The sequence below is a fragment of the Lissotriton vulgaris genome, chromosome 1_1, assembly GCF_964263255.1.
Source record: "Lissotriton vulgaris chromosome 1_1, aLisVul1.2, whole genome shotgun sequence".
NCBI classification, from domain to species: Eukaryota; Metazoa; Chordata; class Amphibia; order Caudata; family Salamandridae; genus Lissotriton; species Lissotriton vulgaris.
The window spans coordinates 2,024,020,616-2,024,047,904 of record NC_141685.1 but is presented as its reverse complement, the minus strand read 5'-3'; the positions used below and the strand labels follow the sequence as shown (position 1 = coordinate 2,024,047,904).

Sequence of the window (27,289 nt, the reverse complement as noted above, 5' to 3'; positions counted from 1 at the left end):
ACAGTATGTTGTTGCACCAAGGATATTGTGCTGGATGACTGTGAGCTATTGTACCTTCAGAACCTAACATAACATAACATTGTACCTTCAGAAGCTTGATGTTCAGGTTTTAATTCACAATATGTTTTAAGACCGTGTGGTTTTCATGGTACTGCTTCGGTGGGAGGTTTCATGAATCCTACTGTGTTGCATTGTTTTCGGTAATTTGGGACATCTGTGTAGTGTTCTGGAGCAACGGAACTCTGGGCCAGATGTAGGTAATTCCTATTTACCGACTCCTAAATACCGAATTTTACCGATTCGGTATTTAAGAGTCGGTAAATAGGAAGGGGGGAGATGTAGGTAATTCGAATTTAAGAATTACCGAATCGGTGGGATTCGGTACTTACCGATTCGGTAAATACCGAATCGGTATTGCCCATTGATTCCTATTGGCCATGAAGCCCATAGGAATCAATGGGCAATACCTATTCGGTATTTACCGAATCGGTAAATACTGAATCCTGCAAGGGTGCAGGGGGTGTCACTTTGACACCCTGGGGCACCCCAATTCCGGGCTTGTGTGCCATGTGGCACACAGGCATGCCCTAAGGGCATGTCTGTGTGTCACATTGCACAGGTGTGCATGCACACCTGAATTCGGTATTTTACCACCCAATAGGATTGGGCGGTAAAATACCGACTCTTAAGGACCTGTGGCACTCTTAGGAGTGCCACCTACATATGGATTTACCGAATCGGTAAATATACCGATTCGGTATTTTACCAATTCTGTAAATTTACCGATTCAGTAAAATATAGGCCCCTACATATGAAAACCCTAATACCGGTCGGTAACGGCCGATTTCGGCCATTACCGACCGGTATTAGGGCTCCTACATCTGGCCCTCTGTGTATTGTCACCAAAGGAAAGGCATAAGTCACACCACTGATGACAGCTTTATTGTAGGATTTAAACCATTTATTGATGGCTCTAAAATAAATTAAATAATTAACTGCGGTGCTAGGACTGGTGTGGCAGTAGCCAATGCCGTGTTCTCTAACTGGCAATAATAACACACCTGGCAACTGGCCCCTGGGTAGCGACAATGCATGGGTCATTGACTGCCAATTATATTGCTGGCAATTGGCTTTTTCATGACCAGTGGCCACTGGGTGCAATATTTTTTGGGGGGGAATGTATTTATTTGTATTTTCTTAAACACATTGCAAAACCACATCAGATATACAAAACATCTTGTTTCTGTGTTCATTACAGGTACAGCGAGGTCAGAGATCACTGGTACATAAACAATCAACATCAACGGATAGTGTCTGTCAACGGGATCTCTCCTCCCTCCCGATCTACTGCGAATCTGTGAGCGTCAGGCCCTAATAGGTCAGCCATGGCTTCCATATTTTTCAATTTTTTGGGGGCCTCCCTTACTTTGTATGTCGTCTTCTCCCCCAACATATACATATCCATTCCTCTCCGCCATTCCTCCAGGGTTGGATTAGTATCTGCCCCCCAGGTCCTCACCATGTCTCTTTTGGCTACTACCGAACGGGGAGCGGGGTAGAGAGCATTAAGAGTGGGTCAGTTACAGGAGAGCAAGTGGGGTAGGCAGAGAACTAGCGGGGAGGAACAAGAAAATGTGTGCTTTCCATCTAGTTTGGAATAACAAGGAAGGCAAGCATAGGCAAAACCATCTCGCCTCTTCAGCTCTAAAATGCTGAGCTATTGGGTATGCTAGTGTTTTTTAATGATTACATGTGAGTGCAGGCATCAAGACGCATGTGCACGCATGGCTGACAACCTTGGAATGGCTTTTATACTCAAGAATATCAACTGTAAGATGTCCGCTGATGCATAAGGATTTGTCTTGATGCATTTGCATGCCTGCATAACGGGTCCATGCGCATATGTTTTGATACAGGTAGCCCTTTATAATTTACCAATCTAACATGACTGACGGCCATTGTAGACTGGTAGATTAAAATGAAAGAAGGTAAAAAGCTTAAGCATTGCTTAAAAGGGAGCAAGCTGCCAAGCACGCGTACAAACACATAATGCAGGGGTGTGGACTTTAATAAAATATCTACTTGTCCATGGGGCAGGCTGTTTAATAAATCTACTTGTCCTGTAACAAAATCTACTTGTCCCCTTTGTGCCATGTAATGCGGCAACAATTTACGCAGCAATCTCATTATATAAGAGTTCTGATATAGCCTCTCTGATTATGCCAGGGTTCATACCATAATAGTGTTTGAATACTAGCAATTCCCTTATGCAGCTATGTTTCGGCAGGTCTACATACTAGGGCTGAAGGTAGTCGTAAGCAATAGTTCCAGGGTTGGAATGCCCGTTTTTGTCTGTGCAAACCTGCTAACATGCATGTTTTAAGGGTTTTCAACAATTCTTCTCTAATCATTTCCCATACTGAGAACGGTTGGAAATGTACTACTGACAGTGGACGACTTAAAACTTCTTCCAGGGTTGGGAAAAAAGTGGTTGGAGGAAAAGTGAACTTGAAAACATTCAGATTTTCACATGAGCAAATCTACACCTGCATATTTGCTCATGCTAAAATGCAGTTAACAAATATTTTCTGGGAGTACTATTTCTTGGCGACCTTCAGTAAATTCTTGTGATTTCATGGAAACTGTACATATGCACTTACTGCAAGGATATATACCATGGATGCACTTTTGAGACTTTCTTTAATAATTGGGCCTCTAATCAGGCCTGGCGTTAACCATGACCTTTTGTTTTGTTTTTTATTCTGTCTCTCTCTGTCTGTCTATCAGCTGGCGTCCCTGTAAGTACAGTATTTTGCTCTTTTAGAAGGAGCATATTGGCACACAGATACTCCTTGGAGTGATAGTAGCACTATAAAAGTGCACATTACATTACCCACAAAGTAGTTTTGTTCAGTGCCCAGAACCGCTGTGGCAATGTGTGCTGAGACCAACATTTTTTTGGTTTTTGCTTTCGCCAATGCTCGTTAGAATGGTGAGGACCCATCAGCTCTCACGCTGTTAAGGTTTTACAAAAACCATGCCTAAACAAGTCACGCCTTGACAAAACCAAAAGGCTGGCCACCAATTTCAGACCCACTAGCTTTGCCAATGCTTGTTTATTTTTGTTTTCCATATTCTTATTTAAACTGGTTACACTGATTTTTCATTCTGAATATTTTTGGGAAATACTAAAAAACATCAACATGTTACTAAATGATGCCGCAAAGATACGGTACCTAAAATCTTACAGTAGTTTAGCTAAATGTTTTCTTTTCTTACATGCATTTTTTTGTGAACGTTTTATTTTGAAAGCAAAGAATCGTCACTCTTGCTTTGAAGCTTCTGCAAATATTTGCATATAATCAGAGAGCATTCTGGGTGCATTATACAGAGCCTCATATTACTAAACTTTGAACATGTGTGTACACTTTTATACTGGAACCACCGTCAGTAGTGCAGGCTGAGCTTAAAACATTTACTTTTAGTGCTCACTCTAATAATAAAGGCTTTGCGTTAATGAACCATATATACAAGTTTGAACAGCTTTAACACACATATTACCTTAATTGTAGAGAATGCCCTTCCCTGATCCACAATGTGGTGCTGTAAACTGGCATCCAAAGGGTTTGTGCTGCAGGGGTTGGGCCTACTTGTCCCAAGGACAAAATTCACATTAAAACTTGTTGCCCTTGACCCCAAACAATATATGTCGGGCTATAGGAATTCCACATCCCTGCACATATTTACATATGTATATTTATATATAAATACAATAATAAATATATTTATGAATTAAATTATTCTTATGCGGAATGGGTAGTGGGGCAACAGGGTGGAATTGAGCAAGGGAGAGTGAATAAGAAAGAGAGTGGCCTGGAAGTACTTTGAAATTAAACATAAAAATTAAGAAAAATATAAAAACATGTGGCTGTGGCAGGGCGGGAAACGGGATGGGGAACATCGGGGACTAGGAAAAGTAATGAGGGTGTTTACAAAGATAAAAAGAGGGAGAGAGTAAGGAAACAGGCACTCTCATGGAGCGTCTAAACTAAAATAAAACAAAAAGTCCCTTCAAGTATGCAGAGTAAAGATACAACTCATCCAATCAGAATAATGTGAGTCCGAAATGCTCCTGGGTGGGACAAACAAAAGAACAGGGAGAAAAGCCACTGAATCAAGAACAGACAACTGAGATAGCAAACAGAACCATCCAATTCATTATCCTAAGTACACTCTAAGTATATGTTATATGTCCTGTAACATTAGTTCTGCGAACAATTGCCTGCAACCAAGACCTTTTTTTGATGTGAACTCAACAAAACCTATAGGAAAAAGGTGTAGTTAAACTACATTTGTACTATAAACTCAAACAGAAAACACTGAAATTTGAATTCTAAGGGAAAATACATCCTTACCAAAATGCCTTCATTGGTCATCATGCATAAACAATAGATTAAACCAGCATGAAATTTCATTTTAAAATAGTATATAATTCCCACTGTAAGAAATGTATCGAACAGTGATCATATGATAAAAAAGTATATCCCCTCAAAAGACATTGAATGTGCATTGAATACACTTGATCGCATCATAACCTGTGATGACACAAACCATTCTATATGTGCAGTGGCACTAATAAGTGCTCTGAATTTTCTGCAAGGCACTGAGTTTAAAACCTGTGAGAAATTGGGTGCTGTGCGTACGATGAAGGTCACATCAATCCTGTAATGCTAGGTTTTCAACTTAATAGTCAAACGCTTTATGCACTTGTTTGCCTACAAATTGGCAATGAAAAATAAAAGAAGCAAAAAAGAAGTTCCGACAATTTACATCAGCATGCAAGTGAGGAATGCAAATCTATGTTCAAAGAGGTGAAGGGTTTAAGGTCATTTAAAACTGGAAATTAAATTAATACAATTAGCAGAAACATTACACCTTGGCGCATTTAATTGAAGACATTGATTTTATGCATTTCTGGTAAATTCTTTATTTGATTGTTTGTGGGAATATTACGTCTATAATTGGGGAATTATATGTCATTAGAATTAAGACAATGATAATGTAACGTCTTTAACTGTTTTAATCAAAGGTCAGCAGGAGGAAAGTTACAATAGTTTTGCACAGATGGACAGATAAGGACTTTTGAAGAATACCACCTTCTTTGATCGTGGTTACATGAGCAACTAAAAGGGCTTCGAACCGACAATGTAGTGTATTTAAATCAACATATTACCCTGCAGAGTATTATAAGAATAGAAGCCCTGTGGATGCATTACTTCAAATAAACTGAAGTATTTCTGATCACTGGAATATATCCCCAAAATACATTTAGAGAATGTTATAGTAGGTGGAATTTCGTAAATCCCGCTTAAAAGGTTGTAAATTATATTCTACTATAGACACTTTTTGGCGTAATAAGAGCTGGAATTGGAGAAAAATGACTCCGGGAACACATAATTTGGCAGTCAAGGTTTAGCAAAAGAAAGGAAGTGGAGTCACGAGGGGAAGAGCCATGAAAAGGAGGGTCTGACATTCAACTTATACATTTAGTTTATTTTAACACTCAGCCACAAAGAAATTGGCAACAAAGACAAACGTGACAGTAGGTCTGATCTGGTTGAATTGGTCAAAAGGCTGTACTTTAAGAAATGTTATACTTGCTGCAGAGATCTTTGTGTGCCCAGCAAATCTCAGTGGATAACAATAATGTGGATAAAGTAACTGATGGTTAATGCGGTTGGTGAAGAGATCTGTGTTTTGTGTAGTCTCAGATTTGACTCATAATTTAACACACAGGGTTAATATGTGTATCTGCAAAGCACTATGTGTAATACGCAGATCACATATTTGTATTTTATCTATACAGGTAGGTGGGTTACTGCTTTTAACACAGATCATTTTGTTAGTTGCAGTTCACAGGTTGCAATCCTTCTAATATAAGCACAGTGAGCTCGGAACCATCATCAAGGAGCTGCATGCAAACTGCAAGGCATGTGTTTAGAACCTTTTTTTCTTGAACTGTTGCTATTATAAGCCTCCTAAGAAGGGTTATTTTGGGTAGCAAGAAGTCTTAATACACAATCTCATCAGGACATTTGTTTCTTGCAACCATACACTCTTAAGGCCTACCAGAAAAGACGTTACCTACTTAGCTGCTCATCAGAGAAAACTTACAGCGGACACCTCTAACAGATGATCATGTTTGATGTATTGCTTGACAATAATGTTTCCTTAGGATACGCAAGAGTTGGGCCTATGTTTGCTCAAGACTTGAGCAGCCCTTCTCTACATTTACCAAACTTAACCAGTTGCCAATGGAGGAGGGAGACCCCTAAACCCAGAGATGAAGTGAGATTAGTGGTGTGTTAATCCACAGGACTGTATGTAACAACTTTGAACCAAATGGTCACAACGAATGCTGCAACCCTTATCTGCAATCAACAAGGGCAGAAACACATTGACCACATGATGTAGACAACAGTCCTAATAACCTTTTGCCTACTTGCCTCTTTTAATTTTGAACTTTGAAGACACAATGAAAGAAACCCTATCGACTCAATACACAATTTTAAAACCACCTTTTCAGACCCCATGGTACCCACAAATGCCTAAAACAGAACCCAGTGAGCCCACCCGCACCACCGCTTGCAGGTGAAGCAGTGACCATAAGATGAATTATGCCACCTAGGGTGCTTCAGGACTCTGCATGAATAGAGTGTCCACTGAAGACAATGGCTGGAAGACAACTTTGCTTTTGGGTTTCCACTTATTCTTGCTTGCTCATGAGAGTACTATTTTTAGTTCACAGTAGAGCGGGTAGTTGTGTTAGCCATTCCGTGCTTCAGCAAAACAGTCACACTTCGGTTTGCTGCCACTGACTTGTAGCCATTTAGCTGAAATTCCTTTTTTTCTGTAAGATCATGGATTCGTAATTTATGCCATCATGTTGTGGTTTACATATTTGATATTTTTTTAGCAGGCCCATTTGTAAGAATTTCAGGCATGCTAATGCACTGTGCACCTTATGCACACTTCATTTGTTTTTTAATGTTTCTCCTTCGTGGTGTCTCTTCCACTCTTATTTGGGACTTCTGGGAACCTTGCCCGCACTGCTTTACCATCCTTGGTACCGAGCACTGAGACACTTTTCAGGGACATTTTTGCATCCTTCAAATACGTTTTTTTCCCTGTAATCCAAACATTCCAGCATTTTAAATTAGTATTCCTTTCAACAAACATTGTCATATCTTTTCACAAAATTCTTCACACATGGTCCGAATTCTTCTTCTTCAAGGGCGAATGGACTTTTTCAAGCATGAGGACTGAACTGGAGATGCGGGAGGTAACTAACTAAGGAAGGACAACCACCTAAGAAAGACAAATGAGGAGGCACAGGGACAGAATGCAACAAGCATTGGTTAGGGTTAGCAAATTGAGTCCTTGTGACAAACCTAATGACAATTACTGGCATCTGTGTACTTGCAGCTACGTTTGTTGATTTTGTCATCTCCTTTCACTTTTAAATTCAATGGAACCTAAGTTAAAATAAGCCCTGATAAAGTTTGTATGTCTGGCCTTCAATGCTCTAACATCAATCAATCAATCAATCAGAGTACTTGTAAAGCACGCTACTTACCCGTGAGAGTCTCAAGGTGCTGAAGTGGGGGGGGGGGGGGGGGGGGAGGGGGGGGGGAGTAGTTGGGGCGCTACTGCTTGAAGAGCCAGGTCTTGAGGAGTCTTCTGAAGGCGAGCAGGTCCTGGGTCTGTTGTAGGTGGGTAGGGAGGGTGTTCCAGGTCTTGGCAGCGAGGTAGGAGAAGGATCTGCCGCCGGAGGTTGTTCATTGGATGCAGGGGAAAGTGGCGAGGGCGAGGCTGGCGGAGCGGAGTTGGCGGTGTAGAAGCTGAGTCTGCTGTTAATGTAGGCTGGTCCGGCGTTGTGGAGTGCTGTGTGTGCGTGGGTGAGGAGCTTGAAGGTGATCCTCTTGTCGACGGGGAGCCAGTGTAGGTCTCTCAGGTGAAGGGGTGATGTGGCTGCGGCGGGGGACGTTGACGATCAGTCGGGCGCAGGCGTTTTGGATGCGTTGTAGTCGTCGTAGGTGTTTGGCTGGGATTCCTGCGTAGAGTGTGTTGCGGTAGTCCAGTCTGCTGCTGACGAGGGCCTGTGTCACTGTTCTTCTTGTTTCGGTCGGCGTCCACTTGTAGATCCTGCGGAGCATGCAGAGGGTGTTGTAGCAGGAGGAGGAGACGCCGTTGACCTGTTTAAACATGGAGAGGGAGGAGTCGAGGATGAATCCTAGGTTGGGTGCATGGTCGGTGGGTGTCAGTGCTGTTCCCAGTGTGGTCGGCCACCAGGAGTCGTCCCAGGCTGAGGGGTTGGGTCAGAGGATGAGTACCTCCGTCTTGTACGAGTTCAGCTTCAGACGGCTGTTCCTCATCCAGTCGGTGACGGCCTTCATTCCCTCGTGGTGGTTGGTTTTGGCGGTGTGTGGGTTCTTGGTGAGGGAGAAGATGAGCTGGGTGTCGTCGGCGTAGGATATGATGTTGAGGTCAAGTTGGCAGGCCACTTGTGCGAGGGGGGCCATGTAGACGTTGAACAGCGTCGGGCTGAGGGAAGACCCTGGGGGACGCCGCAGATGATGTCGGTGGCCTCGGATCGGAAGGGCGGGAGGAGGACGCTGTAGGTTCTGCCGGAGAGGAAGAATGTGGTCCAGTCAAGGGCCTTTTCTTGGATTCCGGCTTCTAGGAGGCGTGTCATTAGAGTGCGATGGCAGACTGTGTCGAAGGCAGCTGACAGATCCTGGAGGATGAGGGCTGATGTTACGCCGTTGTCTAGTTGGCGCCTGATGTTGTCTGTGGCGGCAATGAGGGCTGTCTCGGTGCTGTGGTTGAGTCTGAATCTGGACTGGGACGGGTCTAAGATGTTGTTGTCTTCCAGGTGGCAGGCCAGTTGCATGTTCTCAATGACGTTCACCGGGAACGGGAGCAGGGAGATGGGCCGGAAGTTCTGGAGGTCCTTGGGGTCCGCCTTGGGCTTCTTGAAGAGGGTGTTGATTTCGCCATGCTTCCAGCTTTCCGGGAATGTCGCTGTTTCGAAGGAGATGTTAATGACCTTCCGTAGTTGGGGTGCGATGGCAGTGTCTGCTTTGTGGAACACGTGGTGTGGGCACGGGTCTGACGGAGATCCTGAGTGGATGGAGTTCATGACCTTGCATGTCTCGTCGTCATTGACGTTGGACCAGGAGGTCAGGCGGTTGACGCTGGTGGTGATCAAAGGGGAAGTGGGGTCTGGCGTAGTCGGGCGGTCATGGTGTTGAAGCTGTCATGGATGTCAGAGATCTTGCGGTGGATGAAGATGGCCAGTGAGTCGCACAGTTCTTGTGAGGGCGGTATGTCGTTGTCGTTGGTGCTGGTAATGGGGTTGGAGAGTTCCTTTACGATGCTGAAGAGCTCTTTGCTGTCGTGTGCATTGTTATCCAGGCGGTATTTGAAGAAGGATCTCTTGGCTAATCTGATGAGGTGGTGATGTCTGCGGGTGGTGTCCTTGTGGGCTGCGTGGTTGTCCGGTGTGCGTTTGTGGAGCCATATCTTGTCCAGTTCCCGGCATGCACGTTTGGAGGTCTGCAGCTCGTCGGTGAACCAGGTGACTCTCTTGCTGGCGTGGTTGTTGGAGGGTTTCTTGAGTGGGGCGAGGGTGTTGGCGCAGTTGTCGATCCACTGTCTGAGGTTGCGGGGCTGTGGTGTCTGGGTTGGTGGGGTCAGTGAGTGGGTTTTGGGCGAGGGTGGTGATCAGCTGGTCTTCGGGGACTTTGCTCCAGCAGCGGCCAGGTAGCTGTTGGGTGCGGTGGTGCGCGGTTGGTTTGTTGAAGGTGAAATGGATGCAGTGGTGGTCGGTCCAGTGGAGTTCGGTGGTGTGGTGGAAGGCGATGTGGGTGCCTGTGGAGAAGATGGGGTCCGGCGTGTGGCCAGCGGCGTGGGTGGGTGCGGTGACGAGTTGTCGGAGGCCAAGGTTGGCGAGGTTGGCGATCAGGGTGGCGGAGTTGGCGTTGTTGTTGTTCTCGAGGTGGAAATTCAGTCATGCGTGCATGAATGAGAGCTTGGGCATGGAGAGAACAATGCCAATAAAGGCTGATGTAGAGAAAAGATGAGAGCAAGATTGCATTATGTATTTAATTTGTGCCTATTACATAAGATACAAAAATTGCATCTGCAATGATTGAGCGCACTTTTTACATATAACATACTTACTCATGCATTGCAATCGAAGGAGGAAATGGTATATTCAATCATCCACTAGGATGAGATGAAAAAGTAACACTCAACTGGTGCACAGTCAAAACTCTCTTTATATATTAAAGATTCGCTAATGTGTCTAAAGACTGCTGCACTGTAAGGCCAGAGCTAAAACATGCTTAGCATGCTTTCTGGGTACAAACGTAATGAGGGAAATAAGGAGCGCTTTTATTATTTCGTTTATTCATTTTTTTGTTCAGCAGCTTATGGTTAGTTGCCACTTTGTAATACCAACCATAATGGTAAAGGTAGTGTAGGGAAGTCCAATCTCCATACGAAGTAATTTACAGTTTGATGCAGTTAAAAAATGAAAGGTTTAATATTATTACCAAATGCAGTCAGGGTAAAACTGTTTTCTTTAACACCTTGGCTGCTAGGCGTTTTCCCCCTCCTGTGCTGAAAATTGCTATTCTTCTTTATTCATGACGAGCTCAGCTCGTCATCAGCACAGCTCAACTGTGCATCATGACGAGCTGAGCTCGTCATGAGCATCGAAAGGGTTAAGGTGGGGTTCCTTTAAAGAGGGGATAGCTTCAGTGGCATACAAACAATTAACAGGATGCTCATGGATATAAATCTTAAAACCTGAAAACTATGACACGGGTAAGCTTTTCCTTAATGGAGGGATTATCAGGGATCGAGCAGGGTTTGGCAGGAATCGAGGTGGCAATCAGCGCCACAGTCAATATTGTCAAATTATTGCAGAGGGTTTCTCTTGCATTCTATGCACTGTATTGGAGAGACATTCTGCTTGAAAATGACTTATTGTAATTTAGTATGAATTAATAGCAAAGGGAAGACAATACATGTAATGTGATGTATTGAATTGTAAATCAATAAACAAAAAATACTTAAGCATTAACCTCATGTGTCCTAGCAGTTCGGTTCTGTATAAAACACACAACTCCATCAGAACATGTTGGACTAACATCCCCACACCCCCATTCACCCAAGCCATCAAAGCCATCTAGTTGTCGAAGCGATGTAACCCAACTGAAGACAGATCCCTCACATTTAAGAGTACACACAATCGCAATCAGATACAGCCAGACAAATTGAAGCCCTCATGCCCATAACAAGGCACTGATCGCATCAATGTATGAAAGTAGTGCCGGAGCAACCACAAACCTCACTCATTACATTATCACCCACAGAACCATCTAAATTAGGCTTCTACAACGAGTTGCTCGTGAGCTACTGTTTCTTCTCCAGCTACCGATAAGTAGCTGTCCTGTACGCAACCCTACTGACCCCTTATTAGATGCATTTCCTTGGTTGTATTAATATACCTATGAAAACATTTAAAAATATATATTTGAGATGTAAATATGTGTACTCTCAGAACTCATAAACTGATGTTCGGAGAAAAATGGCTGGATTGTCAAAATGTATTTAAAGCTGTTAATTGAATGATTCATTGCAGATATATCTTAAGTATTACCCATGTAGAGGCATTTCAAATTGAAAAAAAAGTTTTTACATTACCACTTGCAATACTAACTGATGAGCAAAGGTAATCACTGCTAGTTAAATTGCATAAGATGTCCACTAATGTAATATTGTCTGTAATGGCCTTAATTATAACGCTAATAATACTAGCCCACACACTCAGCAGGACACACCCACGACCCCCTCTTCACTACAGGAAAACCCATCACCTTCAGCCACACCACCGAACTCCCATGGACTGACAATCGTTCTGTCCACTTCACCTTCAGAACACCCAAAATCCACAGATACCAGCACCTGCTCCCACAAAGAAACTAGACCAAAATCACCAACGACCAGCTCACCTCCTCACTGAACAATTCCAACCAACCATTGCGGAAAACGACGACCCCAACACCGCTGCCCGAACCCTGCATTGATGGATCTCGGACAGTGCCAATACCATAGCCCCCTCCAGAATAACAACAACACCCGCACCAAGAAAGCCAGATGGTTTATCACCAAACTTCGAGAGTCCAGACGCACTTGCCGCCTCCTTGAAAATGCCTGGAGTAACACCAAATCCACAGAAGCCAAAAACCACTTCAGAGCCGCCACCAACGCCCAGCAACTCATCAGAGAAACGAGGAAAAAAGCGATTGAAAACAGAATCTCTACCCACGCGCACAACAAGGAACTCTTCAGCATCATCAAGGAGTTTGCCCAACCCTCCAGCGAGTTTACCAACATCCCTTCCTCACAAGACCTCTGCGACAAACGCAGCCCCCCTTTTTCCACCACAAAATCAAGAGCATCTACGATGACTTTGATGAAGACAACCAACACATTGAACCCTCTCCAACCACACCAGACACCCATAAAGCAGAGACTGACAACTGGACAGCCTTCACCACCGAAGACACACTGAAGGGTCCCTCACCAACCCCTGCCCCCACCACATCTTTAACAGAGCCGCATACACCCTCGCACCCATGCTCCGCAACACCATCAACCTCTTCCTGGTGACCGCCTTGTTCCCAGACGTCTGGAAACACGCTGAGGACAACCCCCTCTGAAAGAATTCCTCCGCGGACCCCACCGACCTAAAAAACTACAGACCCATCTCCCTGCTCTCGTTCCTAGCGAAAGTCATTGAGAAAGCCATCAACAGCCAACTCGCCACATTCATTGAAGAACACAACATCTTCGACTCCTCCCAATCCGGGTTCAGAAAAAAACACAGTAAGGAAACTGCCCTCCTCGCCGCAACAGACGACATCCGCACCCTACGGGACATAGGAGAAACAGTAGCCCTCATCCTCCCCGACCTCTCAGCTGCGCTAAACACAGTCTCTCACCGCACCCTAATACGCAGACTGTACGACACAAGAATCCAGGACAAGGCCCTAGACTAGATCCGCGCCTTCCTCCCCGGCAGAACGCACCGGGTCAGACTCCTTTTCCTCTCGGACCCTACACATACCACCTGCGGAGTCTCCCAGGGCTCCTCCCTCAGACCGACGCTCTTCAACGTCTACATGGCTCCACTCGCCCCCATTGTCAGAACCTACGGACTCAACATTGTGTCATACTTTGACGACACCCAACTCATCCTCTCTCTATCCAACGAGCCCAACACCGCCAGACACAACTTTCGAGAAGGCAAAAAAGCTGTTGCCAAATGGATGAAAAATAGTTGCCTACAACTAAACACCAACAAAACAGAAGTACTCTTTATTTATTTATTTATATTGGCCCAAACCCCGACGCCTGGAACGACACCAGGAGGCCCCTCCCTCGGAAACCCACCAACCCCCACGACCACGCACGCACGCAACCTGGGAATCATCCTGGACTCCGAGCTCAATATGGACCACCAGATCAACTCTGCCTCATCTTCCTGCTCCCACACCCTCCGCCTCCTTCGTAAGACCTTCAAAGGGAGCCCCCTCGAACACCGAAAGACCGTTATTCACACCCTGGTCACTAGGAGACTCGACTACGCCAACTCACGCTACGCCGGAATAAACAAAAACCTCACCTGCAAGCTACAGAACATCCAGAACGCCGCCGCAAGACTGGTCCTCAACCTGTCAAAACACTGCCAGATCTCCCAGCACCTGTGCACACTCGACTGGCTCCCCGTCGAAGAGAGAATCACCTTCAAGATACTCACCCAGGCACACAAGGCCCTACACTGCCCCGGCCAGCATACATGAACAGCCGATTCAAATTCCATGCTCCCCAAAGGACCCTACGATCAGCCCAGCTCTCCTACACCCTGGTACCCCGAACTAGAAAGACCAGATCGGGTGGCCGCTCCTTCTCCTTCCTCGCAGTCAAAGCATTGAAAGCCCTTCTGCTCCGCCTCAGACAGACATCGCTCCTCATCTTCGCAAGAAACCTCAAAAACTGGCTCGACAGACCCCTCCTTGATGGAATGGAACCTGCACCCCCACCCCCACCCCCACCAATAGGGCCTTGAGACCATTACGGGTGAGCAGTCGTGCTTTAAAAAAACCCTGATTGAATGATACAGCTTGTGTTAGTTTTCATTGAACCTAAATGGCTCTTCTTACAGAAAAGGTTGGAGACCCCTGATCTAAATACATACCATAAGACATCTTACAGATGCAAAAATTCAGTATAGAACGCTAGTTGTATAACTTGTCATTTGATGCTTCCTTGCAAAACACTCTTAACAAACACAGCCACACACAAAGAGCAACACAAAAGTAGACATTTTATAGTCTACCTGCAGTCTCACATGCACAAAACTGCACCTTTCCCATATCACTGGAAAAGTGCAGTTCCATGAAAAGCACATTCCCACACAAAGGGCCAGGTAATAGGCAAGTGTTGGCTTCTTTGTAATATGAAGAAAGACAAAATCCAGAAACTCATTGTCCATGCCACATAGGCTCACCTCAAAAGTGTTAACCCACAATACATTCCTCACACAATGTCCACAAAAACAGATGAACGTAGCCACACACTCAAAACACAACACCAAAATCATTATGCTAGAAGAGTGATGCCCTCCTAACAGCATATGGGAATACATCTGGCCACAAAATTACACTCGGCTACTCAGTGAAATAACAAACATCAAGGTCCTAAGACTTCTCCATCAGGGCTAATCTCAAAACTTTATCAAGGATTTGTTATTCATACATCTGTCAGGTTTCACCACTAAATGTACTACTTAATAAAAATATCAGGACACACATCACACACAAAGAAAATTCAGCAGAAGCATGTGGCTAGGCACACCTAAATTTCCAAGAACACTACAGGACATCTGTAAGACAAACATGATTAGCATTCTATGCCAATGAATGGGAACATGCTTCAGGAGTTATGCACTTCCAAATGTCAAGCATGTTACAAACTGGATGCCAGACAGCTGCCTAGGATTGAAAGGAGACAAGACAGAGGTCCTGGGCATTGAAAATAAATAAATAAATGTAAGCATAATAGACAAGAGTGAATAATTATATCTCAGCAATATTCTGCAAGAGGGTATCTGCCTGTAACAGAAGGACAATTTTAAACTCGTTCGCTGCTTCTGTCGGCCAAAGCCCATCGCGAGCACCACCTCCAAGTCCGTTGGCCGAAGCGGCCCCACCCACTCTTCAAAACCGCCACACTGCGGCGGAATTCAGGCAGTGGTGAAGGGGTTAAAGTGCTACAATTGTTGAGGACACACCTCATGGAGTGGAGGATCAGATGAGGTCGACTCAATGATGTTTTTTCAATAAAAAGTGCTTTTTCACATTTCTGCCAGGTGTACTTCTTTGGAGTAACCACCACCAGGCAGTTCACTGGAGTAATGCATGCATAACAATGACTTTAGGCCGGGATAACAGATGTGCTTCAAAGGCACACAAGTGTTTGGAATTCAGGCCAACAAATTGACAAAAAGTAATTCAACTACACAACTAAACTTTCTAATGCCTATGTGGATCCTGGGAACATAAAGTAGGCCACAAACTTTGGCAAAAAATTGATTGAGAAATTACATAAAAATATTATTATCAACATAATCCTTTGGGCTAACAGAGTTTAAAAAAGAAGTTCTGATCAGAACAGTGCAAGAGAGTGTCTGAGGATCATCATTGTAGTGAAATGCTGCTACCAGTTCCACATCAATCCAATTACAGATACAGCAGTTCCCCAACAGGGATCAATTTCTCCATCTCACGTTTACATTTCTAGCATGGACCACTGACCTGTCTTGGTGTCTCCATCGACCATCCAATTTCCGCCCCACAAACAACATGGTTGGCCCGGAAGTCCAGGTATTTGGAAAAAAAGGTCCTGGAGGACACTATGAACCTGGAAAGAGCTGGCGTAGGACACATACAGTCCAACATGTAGAAGAAAGACTGGGATGCCATCAAAAGTATCCAAGACAACGTGTTGATAACCATCAAGCCCGCTGACAAGGGTTGAGCAGTGGTGGTTATGAACACGTTTGACTACGAGGCAAAAATATCCAGACTTTTGGGTGTCCGCCAGAACTACCATCCCTTGGCACGGGATCCCCCAGGTGAACTCCAAGACCTCAAACAAAATGGTGAGTGAAGCCAAGGAAAAGAAATGGCTAACCACCAAGGAAGCAGAATTTCTGGTGAACACAAAACCTAGGCTACCAGCATGCTATGTGGTGCCCAAAATCCACAAACCCCAAAGACCCCCACAGGGGGCGCCCGATAGTCTCGGGTATTCAATCCCTTTTGGAGCCATTATCCCAGTTTTCGGATTTCTTTTTGAGGGAATGTGTGATTACACTATCCTCATACATTCAGGATACCAGCAATGTCCTTACGATTTTGGACACCATTGACTTTGACCCGGAAAAAAAATGTTTGGTCACGATTGATGTGGAATCATTGTACACAAGCATTCCCCAGGAAGCTACGCTGGTGGCAGCAGCGCAGGCCCTGGGGAACTGCGAGTGGTTCTATGATGTCCCACAATCGTTTGTCCTACAATGCATTTTTTTTTTTTGCATACAAGGACCAACTGTACCTACAGGTCACGTGTACATCGAGGGGGGCATCTTTTGACCCCAGCCTGGCCTGTATCTACATGGGACAATTTGAGACCAACTATATCCATCACACTGTTAATCCCTTCCAGACCAACACTGGTCTCTGGAAGAGATTCATAGATGATATTCTTTGTATTTGGAATGGTGAAGAAGAAGATCTCAAAAATTTCTTAAACTGGATCAACAATTTGGAACCCTGTCTGAAATTTACATGGACCTACAGTAAGAACTCAAGGGTCTATCTAGATCTAGACATACATGCAGAAAACAACAAACTTCTGACTAACGTACGTCAGAGGCCCACCGACATGAATTCTCTTCTACATAACAAATCGTATCATCCCAGCGCACTGCGCGACAATCTGCCAGTGGGACAGTTCCTGCGATATCGCAGAAACTGTTCCAATGTGGAGAAATTTGCAGAACAGTCAGAAGGATTGGCCATTAAATTGGAGCAAAGGGTGTATCCCCCTAAAGTAATCCGTCAGGCCAGGAAGAGGTCATTGAACACCCTAACAGCTGCTCTCCTAGAGAGGAACAAGCGGGAGAAAGGTGAATGCATACCGGTGATCACCACCTTTGATCCCTTGACAACCAAAATTCGGGGAATAATCAGAAAACATTGGCACATACTAAATACAGCTAGTATGAAGATGCCGCCTCCAAGATTTGCATTCAAGCATTTCTCAAACTTACGGGACAAATTGGTCCACACCCGCCCTATAGTAAACACCATGGAAACAGGGATACCGACCGGACATTTCCCCTGAGTGGGTTTTTCAGTTTGAGAATTGACAGAACCTGTAAAAAGTGTGACACTGCTGAATGGGAAGACCTGGCACCTCAACAGATTCAGTAATTGTAACACCACTAATGTTATCTACAGGCTCTCCTGCCCGTGCGGTCTCCAATATATTGGTCTCACCACACAGAAGGTGAAAGTCAGAATACAGGAACATCCGAGCACCCTGAAAGCTGGGAAACTGTCAACTAAGCTTGTACAACATTTCCAGGAACAGAAACACCTCTATAAGAACATAAAATGGGTGGTACTGGAAAAAGTAGTGGGAGACGGACACAATATGGAGCTACGACTGGCAACAAAAGAGGAACGCTGGATTTATCAAGAGGGAGTTGATCGATGGGGACTGAACGATGGTATTGAGTGGAATAGGATTGGCCCATGAAGTGGCGCTCATACAGAACACCAGAGCTTCCCATATCACCAGTGGGGCCATACAGTAACCAGCAGCATACGTATGTAACTGCTCGCTGTTATTAACAACTATAGATTGTAGCTGGCAAAGTGTGAATTAGTATGAGACACATTAGAACACACTAATGGATCTCAATATAGAAGTAGAGGGGGTGACAGTATGATTTTTATACCCCATGGTACCTATTTGATTAATTTCACTACATGATTCTATCACATCATGAAGTGTTTTCTCGTGTCATTGATGGTATGTCATGCCCACACATTATTGTAACATCAGATATAATCTGCAAGTTTTAGAACTAACCTGTTATACACACATATTAGATATAATCTGTAAATCTTAGAACCAACATGTTATATATTACAATTGTAAAACAACTACCCAATACCACCTCTGTGGTAATTGCAATCTGCAGTCGTTATTTTACAGCTGGCCATTTATTCTGGCGTAATGTGAAAACATCTCTTAATTTTTTTTTAATAATAGTGTATCTGGCCCCTTCACGCCTTGCGTGAAACCTGTAAATCAAGTACAATAGAAATTCACAGAGCACCTAGGGGGTGTTAAAATGGCGTCCACAGTAGACTCTAATCCAAGGGCCGGCATCAGGCCGAGATCGCGGGAGCAGTTACCGCGAGAGCCTGTACCAGGGATAGAGACGAGTCCCTCTAAAAGGAGGAGACTCGCCTTGCAGTCCGAGCAGACGATTTCAAAGGAGACGCACTCAGATATCCGGTAAGGAGTGGGGACGGGGGCCGCTGACAGACATTCTGTATGGGTTATGCAGGCCCGGGCCTCCTCGCCATCTTCTTCCAAAGAAATGAAAACAAGCAGAACGCTTAGGGGCGTGTACCTTTTCTGAGGGCGGTGCAATTTAGTACGTAGATTAGAGCACCATTTGAACACACATTTTGAATCGGTAACCGCGCAATAACATAGCACAAGTTAGCTTATACATTCCGTGTAAGTTGGACACTTCTTAATGCAAAACACAGTATAAGGTCTTTTAAAACCAGATACTTTCCCTGCGAGTAGTGTAATTCATCAAGACTACTACGACATTCATTTTAGAATACGGGGAGAATACTTCATGGGTGAAATGCGGTAGTAAGGCACCATACCCGATCAAAAGGTTAACATGTGTATATTCTTTTAGCAGGCTGACAGAAAGCAGCATGGAGATTTTTACCGTATGGGTGACAAAGAAGGGGGTCACCAGTATGCCACAGTAGGGCATCCAAACGGTAAACAATGTTTAGGATTATACCAGTGTTGAAGGATGACCTTGGATTGGTTATTTTAGAAGGTTGTACTCATTATGTCTGTTTTTAACTCTGTTCCCCAGCAGTGTGGCGAATACTGACCCTCGCCCTGACAAAATTGCCAAAATTCCAAAGGAAATGAAACATGTTGGCCCTCTAAGGAGTTAGAAGGCAACACAGTGTCTTTTAAAGTGAGCAACCCCACGGCAAGGAATAAAGAGGTAAAGCCAGTGGTGGTATAGCTAGTTTTTAATTCCAAATAATGTGGTCCTAAGTCACAGGTCCACCTTATTTTGGGTCAGTACGGAGTTGCACTAGGGAGATATTTCTCCGTAGCACCAGCATATTTACTAGTGGTGCACATCTTTCTTTCACCATCACAATACTTTATTTTCTCTGTTCTTTTTTGTTTTTTGATGTGGTAGTGCTAATGATGAGAACCTGAGTCCACTGGTGAGAACCAAAAAGTGGACCCCCATGGTGTTACTTCCGTGAGGCACTCCACATCTCTTCTCACATTTTTTCTCACACCTCTGGTGATTTCTAGTCAATCACTACACCACACAGTAGGATGTATGAAAAGGGAACAGAATATTAAAATTGAACAGGGATTCATGACGAGGGACAGAGAGTATATATACTAACTGCCCAGCTAGCACGCCAAAGGGTGGGTGCCACAATAGACATTGAAATCCACATAGAACTGTTCTAAAAACAGCGCCTGGTCATACAGTTGTGTTGAACCAGTGAGTGAGGGCTTGACCTGACTGATATAGAACTCCTGTAGCCCCTTGTTGAAGATATTGGTGTCAAGCAAGACAACCTGCACAGTCATACTACTGTTTAGTTCCTATAATTCTCAACACTGGAATCTGTTGTTTCATATAGAAATACATGAAATAGCTAATAACACTGGGGTTGATAAAATGTATTGCTCGGTAGCTTGAAGACCTTGCCTAGTATCCTCACATTCAGAAAGAACAAAATGTATTATAGTGGTTAAACCACCACTAGTATTGCAACTTGTGTGTCTTGTCTTTAGTCATAAATAATAGGCATTAAAATTATCCAGATCGACAGCACTCATTGTTTAGACATAACTACAAAGGCAAACAATCTCAAACTCAACAAACCTTCTGCTCAGCATCTGCGGTTCTTTAGAGGATTGTAAACTATACCTTGCAGGCTGAGCATGGCCAGGCAAAAGAACATGTATTCACGATTTTTGTTTTCACTGCCAACATAGCTACAGTAATTGGTGAATTTAATATACTTCTTATTTTTAACAGTAAGATTATTTACTGTGATGGTGTTCCCCTTTAAAAATGTGCATACCTACGCCATCAGATGATGCTGGTACAACGAAGGGGAAAATCCACGATACACGATATAGGGGGAGACGGGTGGTGCACAAATGATCACAGCAATTATTTATGTACTAATACTAGAAAGTATGACATACATATATATATCTCAAGTCCAGTCAGCAGATGCCAAAGTGCTGAGATGATTTGGGAGATGAATTTCTAATGATAAAGTTTGAAATTAAAATATTTCTGGTACCTCATAAGAAGAAATGGTGAGCATGTACTCTTGTAAAAATACATACCTCGATCTGAGCAGTGTGATTGGCGTAGTACTTTAAGGCTTCGTCCCCATCTTCTGAATAGGTTCCTGGCTTTAGCATCTGTTGCAACGTTTTGTTGTGGCGGGCAAGCTAAAAACAAACACAATTAGTTGGAATTGACGGCAAGTATTTCAAACCATGTTTTCCCCACCCACCTCTCTCTTGAATTATGAAACTTAATTATCAGTTAGCTTTCTAATAAATTCAGATTTGTCAATGACAATGGGTGTTTTCCTCTTTTAGTATTTTTTATATTGCTTCTACATAGTGCCCACTCTGGTATTAGTATAGCATTACACTAATTTTTTGAATGTCTGGGATGTACTTCTGAGTTCTGAAATTTGCCATCACGTACAAGAATCTGATTTTATTAACTAGCTTCTCTGCCAATAATCGCCATGGTAATAACCTCACCCCCCTTAATCCATGCTAGGGATCATGTGTTCATCTCAACATAGCAGAGAGGTAGTAAATAAGTAAAGCTTCAAGCACTGTACTGTTTGTTTCCTCATTTTTACTTCTCTTCTCATTAACTTTTACAATACAATAAACAAAAGAAACACACGTGGGAGTGGGTATCAGGGCATCAGATGTCTCACAGAAATTTCTACAGTGCAGTATTCACCAGTACTGGCTCCATGAAAACGTTCAACATACTCAGTAGGGTGACATTTATACCATGTGCATTTTACACAGTTGCAGTAGAGGTAGTCTACTTGCCCCACTTTTTAAGATATTTATATGTAGCCCATCACTGCACAAAAATCTATGCCACTGACCCATTACTTAGTCGCGGGGTCACGTGTGCCCCTCCAATAACGTGCTATGTCCCTCTTAGCTACCAAAAATCTGATGGCCACGATAGTATGAACAATACGAAAGCCTCCCATGGTATCTTTCAATCCCAGATGGCAATCTTGGGATCTAGTTCCAGCCGTCTACTCACCACCTGTCCCTGTTGTGGCAATTACTGGAAACTCCAATACAGCATGGTAAAATGCGCCGGGGGCAGCATTGCACCAGGAACCTTCAGGCCTTGCCGCCCAACCCACGTGCCAAAGTCGCTATAACACATATGCATGTATTTAAATTGGATGAGTGGAACGGCCATAGGAATGGCCAGTATCATAGTAGTCATTTTGGCTGTAAAATCCTCTTCTTCACGGTCACCCACATCTGTGTCCCATGCTGCCCTAACCTGCAAAGGTAGGTCTAATGAATGTATAACGAAAGCCCTATACAGACCTGAAATGGCTCCCTTAAACTGTAATTAAATTATCAGCTTAACCTCATGAGAGCTGTATTCAGGAACTGCTGTTAGGTCTTCTCAGCAAGAATCTAGTGCATATCTCATCTGCAGCTAGCGATAAAATTGTGACTTATGTAAACGGAACTCCATTGCCAAAGCCTCAAAAGATTTGATGCAACCAAATTTCCAGATGTCACCAAGGGTTGATATTAAGTCACCCTGGGAAAATACTGTGCCTGTGGTCTGTGCCAGCCAAGTGCCATGCCACAATGGAGTTACCACAGTTAGCTTTTTTAATGCAGCTTGCCAGCACAAAACAGGCAGTCTGGTCACTTAGTTTATTACTTTAACAAAGGCATCCTAAGATGAAAATGTTGAGGAGACAGTAACAGGTGTTAAACAGATTGAAATGTTGAAGCACTTGACAATACCCCTACAATTTAACGAGATAAAAACTCATGAAATTCAAGCTGGTAAATAGCAATAGCTAAGAGGTCGTTTTGGGATGCAAAGGTCATCTGTGACAGACTGATTTATTATCATTGTTGCGGATTACAAGAGACAATATTGCATGTAAATACATTCTTTTTATGTCTTACAGTACCTGCTGGTACACATGAATCACATACTTTTTGTAGATATTAGTAGTGCCCACGAGTGGAGTGAGTATGCTGAGAGTGGTATATCATGTTACCAGGGAACATACTAATGACAACTGATTATATTTGAGCAATTGTTTGAGAATCTTAACATTTGTTAATTTATAAAATGTTTGTGCTCCTTCCTACAGGGCTCAGTGTTGAGGGACAGCAGACCGGTGTGAGAGCCTTATGCTTCATTTTTGCACGCTTTGCACTCCCTAGTTCGGTAGGAAGTTCTGCACCCCTGAAGAAGACCTGACCAGATTTGGCACTTAATTCAGTGGAAACATGTTGGAACTTACTTATGGTTAGTCAAAATATTATTTTCACCTGTAAACCACATATTGAGCGCTTTTAACAAATACCAAGGGTACCCTTAAATAAAGAAATATTTACCTATCATTATCCCTCCGCCCCGTAGCTGGGACCAAGGCACGGGCAGCCTAAGAACGGGATCTAGGCACATCAATAACTGACAACATATGGCATTGTTATTGTGCACAAACGTGTTACATCTCGTATAATCATTGCCATAAACTATTACATTTTAAATACATACATAGTTTAAGTAACCCCAAAATTGCTTGGTAAGATGGATCTCGGCATATCACATGCATGCGTTAGATGCGCTACCCCTCAGGCTGACTTTCCACACCTTGCATGGAATTGCGCCCCACTGCGGGCGTACCGGGGGGAGGTCTTTCAACATTTATCCCTCATGGTAGAGCAGACTGTACAACCCACACCATTGACAGCATTATTGGGGTATGTCCAACCTCTAAAAAAAGGTGTCAGGAGGTTCACTGCAATCTACTTGCTCATTGGAAAACAACACATTTCTCTACACTGGGGCCTAGCACAAACGCCTACTGTGAGGGCCTGACTCCGAGACATGATTCACTGCGACACCTACCTCTCGCCCGCGAGACATTTGGTAACCACCGAAGAACTATTTACTGACATACCCCCTTGATGGAGACTGAAATGTACCCGTAGGTGCTATTGCACGAAAATACCACACAGGGAGATAGAAATATGATGTTGTGTCGGTGCTTGATAATAGTCATTACTAAAGTAGGACGGACCTTAATCCACTGCAGGACTTGTTATAATAGATATATTTGATGTAACACACTGAGTATTATTGTCTATCTTTTCGGGAACTGCTCCTTTGTACCCTGTTTATTGCACGGGTATGGTTTTTATTGTCATAATTGTATTTCATTGTTTTGAAGTGCTAAACATTATCATGCACTATCAGAACGACTGTTCTTTGCAAATCTCAATAAAGAATATTTATAAAAAAACTAAAAAGAAAGAAAGAAATATTCTTTGGGTATACCCTTAGGTATTTTAAATTGAACATCTGGACCTTTGTTTACTGTTCTGAATATAATATCAAAAAACTCCCAGGTTTGGTTGAGTCCACTGGACTAGTACCACCTTACTCCAGTGTGGGAGTCTCAGAGGATGAAGCATGCCACTGTAAATTCTGGGTGAGGCAGTCTCTCAAATATCTATTTTTGAGCCCATAAGTAAGGTGTTTTCTTTAACTTGGGAAAAGTTATATTTTTTCTCCAAGTCTCTGAATACCCAAGCATTATGTTGCATTTATATTTAACAATGAATGCAACCCTAAGCAGCAGACTGTAATGATAAATTAAACACTAATGAAACTACAATGTATTCTGGTTTCTGCTTAAATGTCCATTTGCTTATATGTTTGTAGTCTCCTCTGGCTAATAAATTCATACCTTTCAGGGTCTTAAATCCAACAGACGGCTTTCAACAAAGGGCAATTATAATACAGACAGGAAATGTATTGGGTGCGACTAATCCATGTGAAATATCTATGTCGATGTGTGTTGTCGGTGTTGGTGAAATTATACTTTAAGGTATCATAACATGACATAATATATATTTGGAAAGAACATTTACCATTTGGGTTGCTGGTATTCAAATCTGTGAGCATGAGATCAAACACAGGTTCATGGAACGGTATGGGTAAAAACTACTGACTTGCTGTAGATATCTACTTAATGACATTTAGTTCAAAAAGCTCTTTAAATTGCAAAGACAGCTGGGGTCTCTATATAATCAGTTTAAACTTTAAGAGAGGGACTCTACTACACACATTAATTGCAGGGTTCATGGGAGAGGGGGATACATAATGCTGAATCCACAGAACAACTTGATTCGTCTTCTAAAAACATATAATTTACAGATGGGTGAATAACACAGATAGTGATTTCGGTGCTGACTACCTCTGGTATGATGTGAACATACTTCTCTCGGATTCCACACACATAAAGCTAAAGAAACATACCACATTTATCAACTAAGACCCACAAGTAACCTACTAATGCCTCTACCATTATATCACTCATAGAACTCTGAAATAAAGGAGTAGCTCCTCTTTCTATAGATGATGATCAGAAAATAACCTTCAGAATCTCCCGACTCTGCTGCCAGCGATAGAGTTTTGTCATGGATCTTATTATTTCTCTGCAACCACAGTAACTAAAGAAACACGAAGGAGTCAGCTGAGTCACAAATGCATCATGTTCGCTATTAGATCTCCAAGGAACTTCTATTTATTGCCTGATATTGAATATTTTTGTACGCACCTGGCACAGCGGCGTTATCAATACCTGCTGAAGGTATAAATGTATGCAGATGGCACGCAAATTCACTTCATGCTAGAGAATAAACCCCACAGTTGCACCTACATCACTAGGTGACTTGACCATGTGACCTTTTGGTACCCTATCATTTTGGGTACTTGAGGTTTATGCAGAGGACTGCATAAGCCTCAAGTACCCAAAATGAAAGGCACAAGGGAAAGAACAAGTTGTTTACCTTTCCTTAATGCTCTTTCTGGCGAATACTGCATCTAACCGCAAATTCCTCCCCTTTAGAATATCCCAAGGCACAAGACTGTATCCAATAGATTTAAGAAGTATTGATCCCACGCGGCAGTAGGTGGTGCAATGCAGCTGCAAGATGACTTTGTTCTGCCCCGGAATTAACTAAGGCGCTGCCATATATGCACCGCTCCGGCGCGTCAACATCAGTTTCTTTCCTGACTTTGTCTGTGCTCTCCCTTAATGGACCAGCCCAACATTATTCAGCGGTACCGGTGTGCAGAGCTCTGGTTTGCACACCGAGGATCTGTTGTGGGTTTGACTACTCAGTGGTGGACTAGGAGCAAGACTGTGCGGCACCTTGATATCTTAGAGACTTCATAGGGTGAGAGTCGGAAGTCTGACGTGAATCCTGCTTGCCCTTCTCGTGCTTTCCGCTTTGACTTACCAGAAGACTTAGACTGCGGCCAGGACCGGTTATGTGAACAGGTCTGCATCTTTGAGTGTGTGCGGGACTACCAAAACTTCTCTTGGTGTTCAGCAACACGCAGCTTTTCTTCATACTCCTGTTTCGCCTCAGAGGTCGAGGTTGTGCCCGCTCCGCCAGCCGTCCTTTATTTAACCTTTTTCGCGATGCTTGTCTTTCCATACAGCACACGCGAGTTGGGCCTGCTTGTGCTGACGCTGCCACTACCCTCGGAGCTGCCTGATTTAGACAGGCTGAAGCGTCAATTTCGAATCGCTTTTCCCCGTCGTGACCCGCACTAAACGCCTTGCCTTGATTATTACAGGACCCTGAGGTTGCTTTCAATAAAAGACACGCCAATATGAAAAGTCTCCGGTCCCCGTGATCCTTCCGGCTGTGGCCCAATTCACCCTAGATTTTCCCTGTGGACCGACCTCTTGCCGCTCGGGCACATTGATCTTCTCTGAGCGGTAAAAGACCACTACAGGGCTCAAGTTCTGTTCCAATTTAAATCTTCTTCTGACTCATTAGTTGCTGATATCTGTTTACAGATTTGTCTTCCCCCTGACAAACCACCATAAGCTTTCGCTGTGGCAACTTTGGTGGTAAGTTCCCTCCCCCACTGGTTAACCTTTGATGTATTCAACAAGTGTGTTTGAAGCACAGGATTCTGAGTGTCATTTTGAGATCAACTGCTTCCCGCCATTCTACCTCTTAGGTCCCCTGACTAGGTCCATTCGTACTGGGGATTCACTGAGTTCAGAGACCCTGATAGGAGTTTTTCTCCCTATAGCATATGCTCCAGCTTGTGTTAATTATAAATGTGTACACCTTTTTGCATTTTACTTGTTACTATTTGTTTTTAAGAAAAACATTTGTCTTTTCTCTTTTTGTTCAGTTGCCTAAGGCCCTGATGAGAATCTCCGAAGAATTAAAAGGGGATTCGAAACGCGTAGGCCCATCTTCTTACTGGTCTGCCCTTGTGTTTAAGAGTCACGTCCATCTATAGACTCTTTGCTATTTGCTGTATATGACCTATTTACATTTATTTGCAATGACTGTTTGAAATTGTAAAATCTTTTTGGTTTTGTACTATTTTTCAACCAAGCACTCTGAATGTTCTGTTTAACTAAGGCAGTTCCAGTTATATACTTTTCTCTTGTAGATAATGTATATATGATATGTT

General features: G+C 43.5%; 1 protein-coding gene across 5 annotated transcripts in view; it reads right to left on the bottom strand.

Moving 5' to 3' along the window:
- ITPR2 (inositol 1,4,5-trisphosphate receptor type 2) overlaps positions 1-27,289 on the bottom strand; it is a 1,555,333-nt gene that overhangs the window by 268,781 nt on the left and 1,259,263 nt on the right. For all 5 annotated transcript variants that reach the window (XM_086920227.1, XM_086920242.1, XM_086920233.1 and 2 more), the window contains one exon: positions 20,866-20,973. In XM_086920227.1, the coding sequence (XP_086776353.1) occupies positions 20,866-20,973 (108 nt within the window). The remainder of the gene's footprint in view (positions 1-20,865; positions 20,974-27,289) is intronic.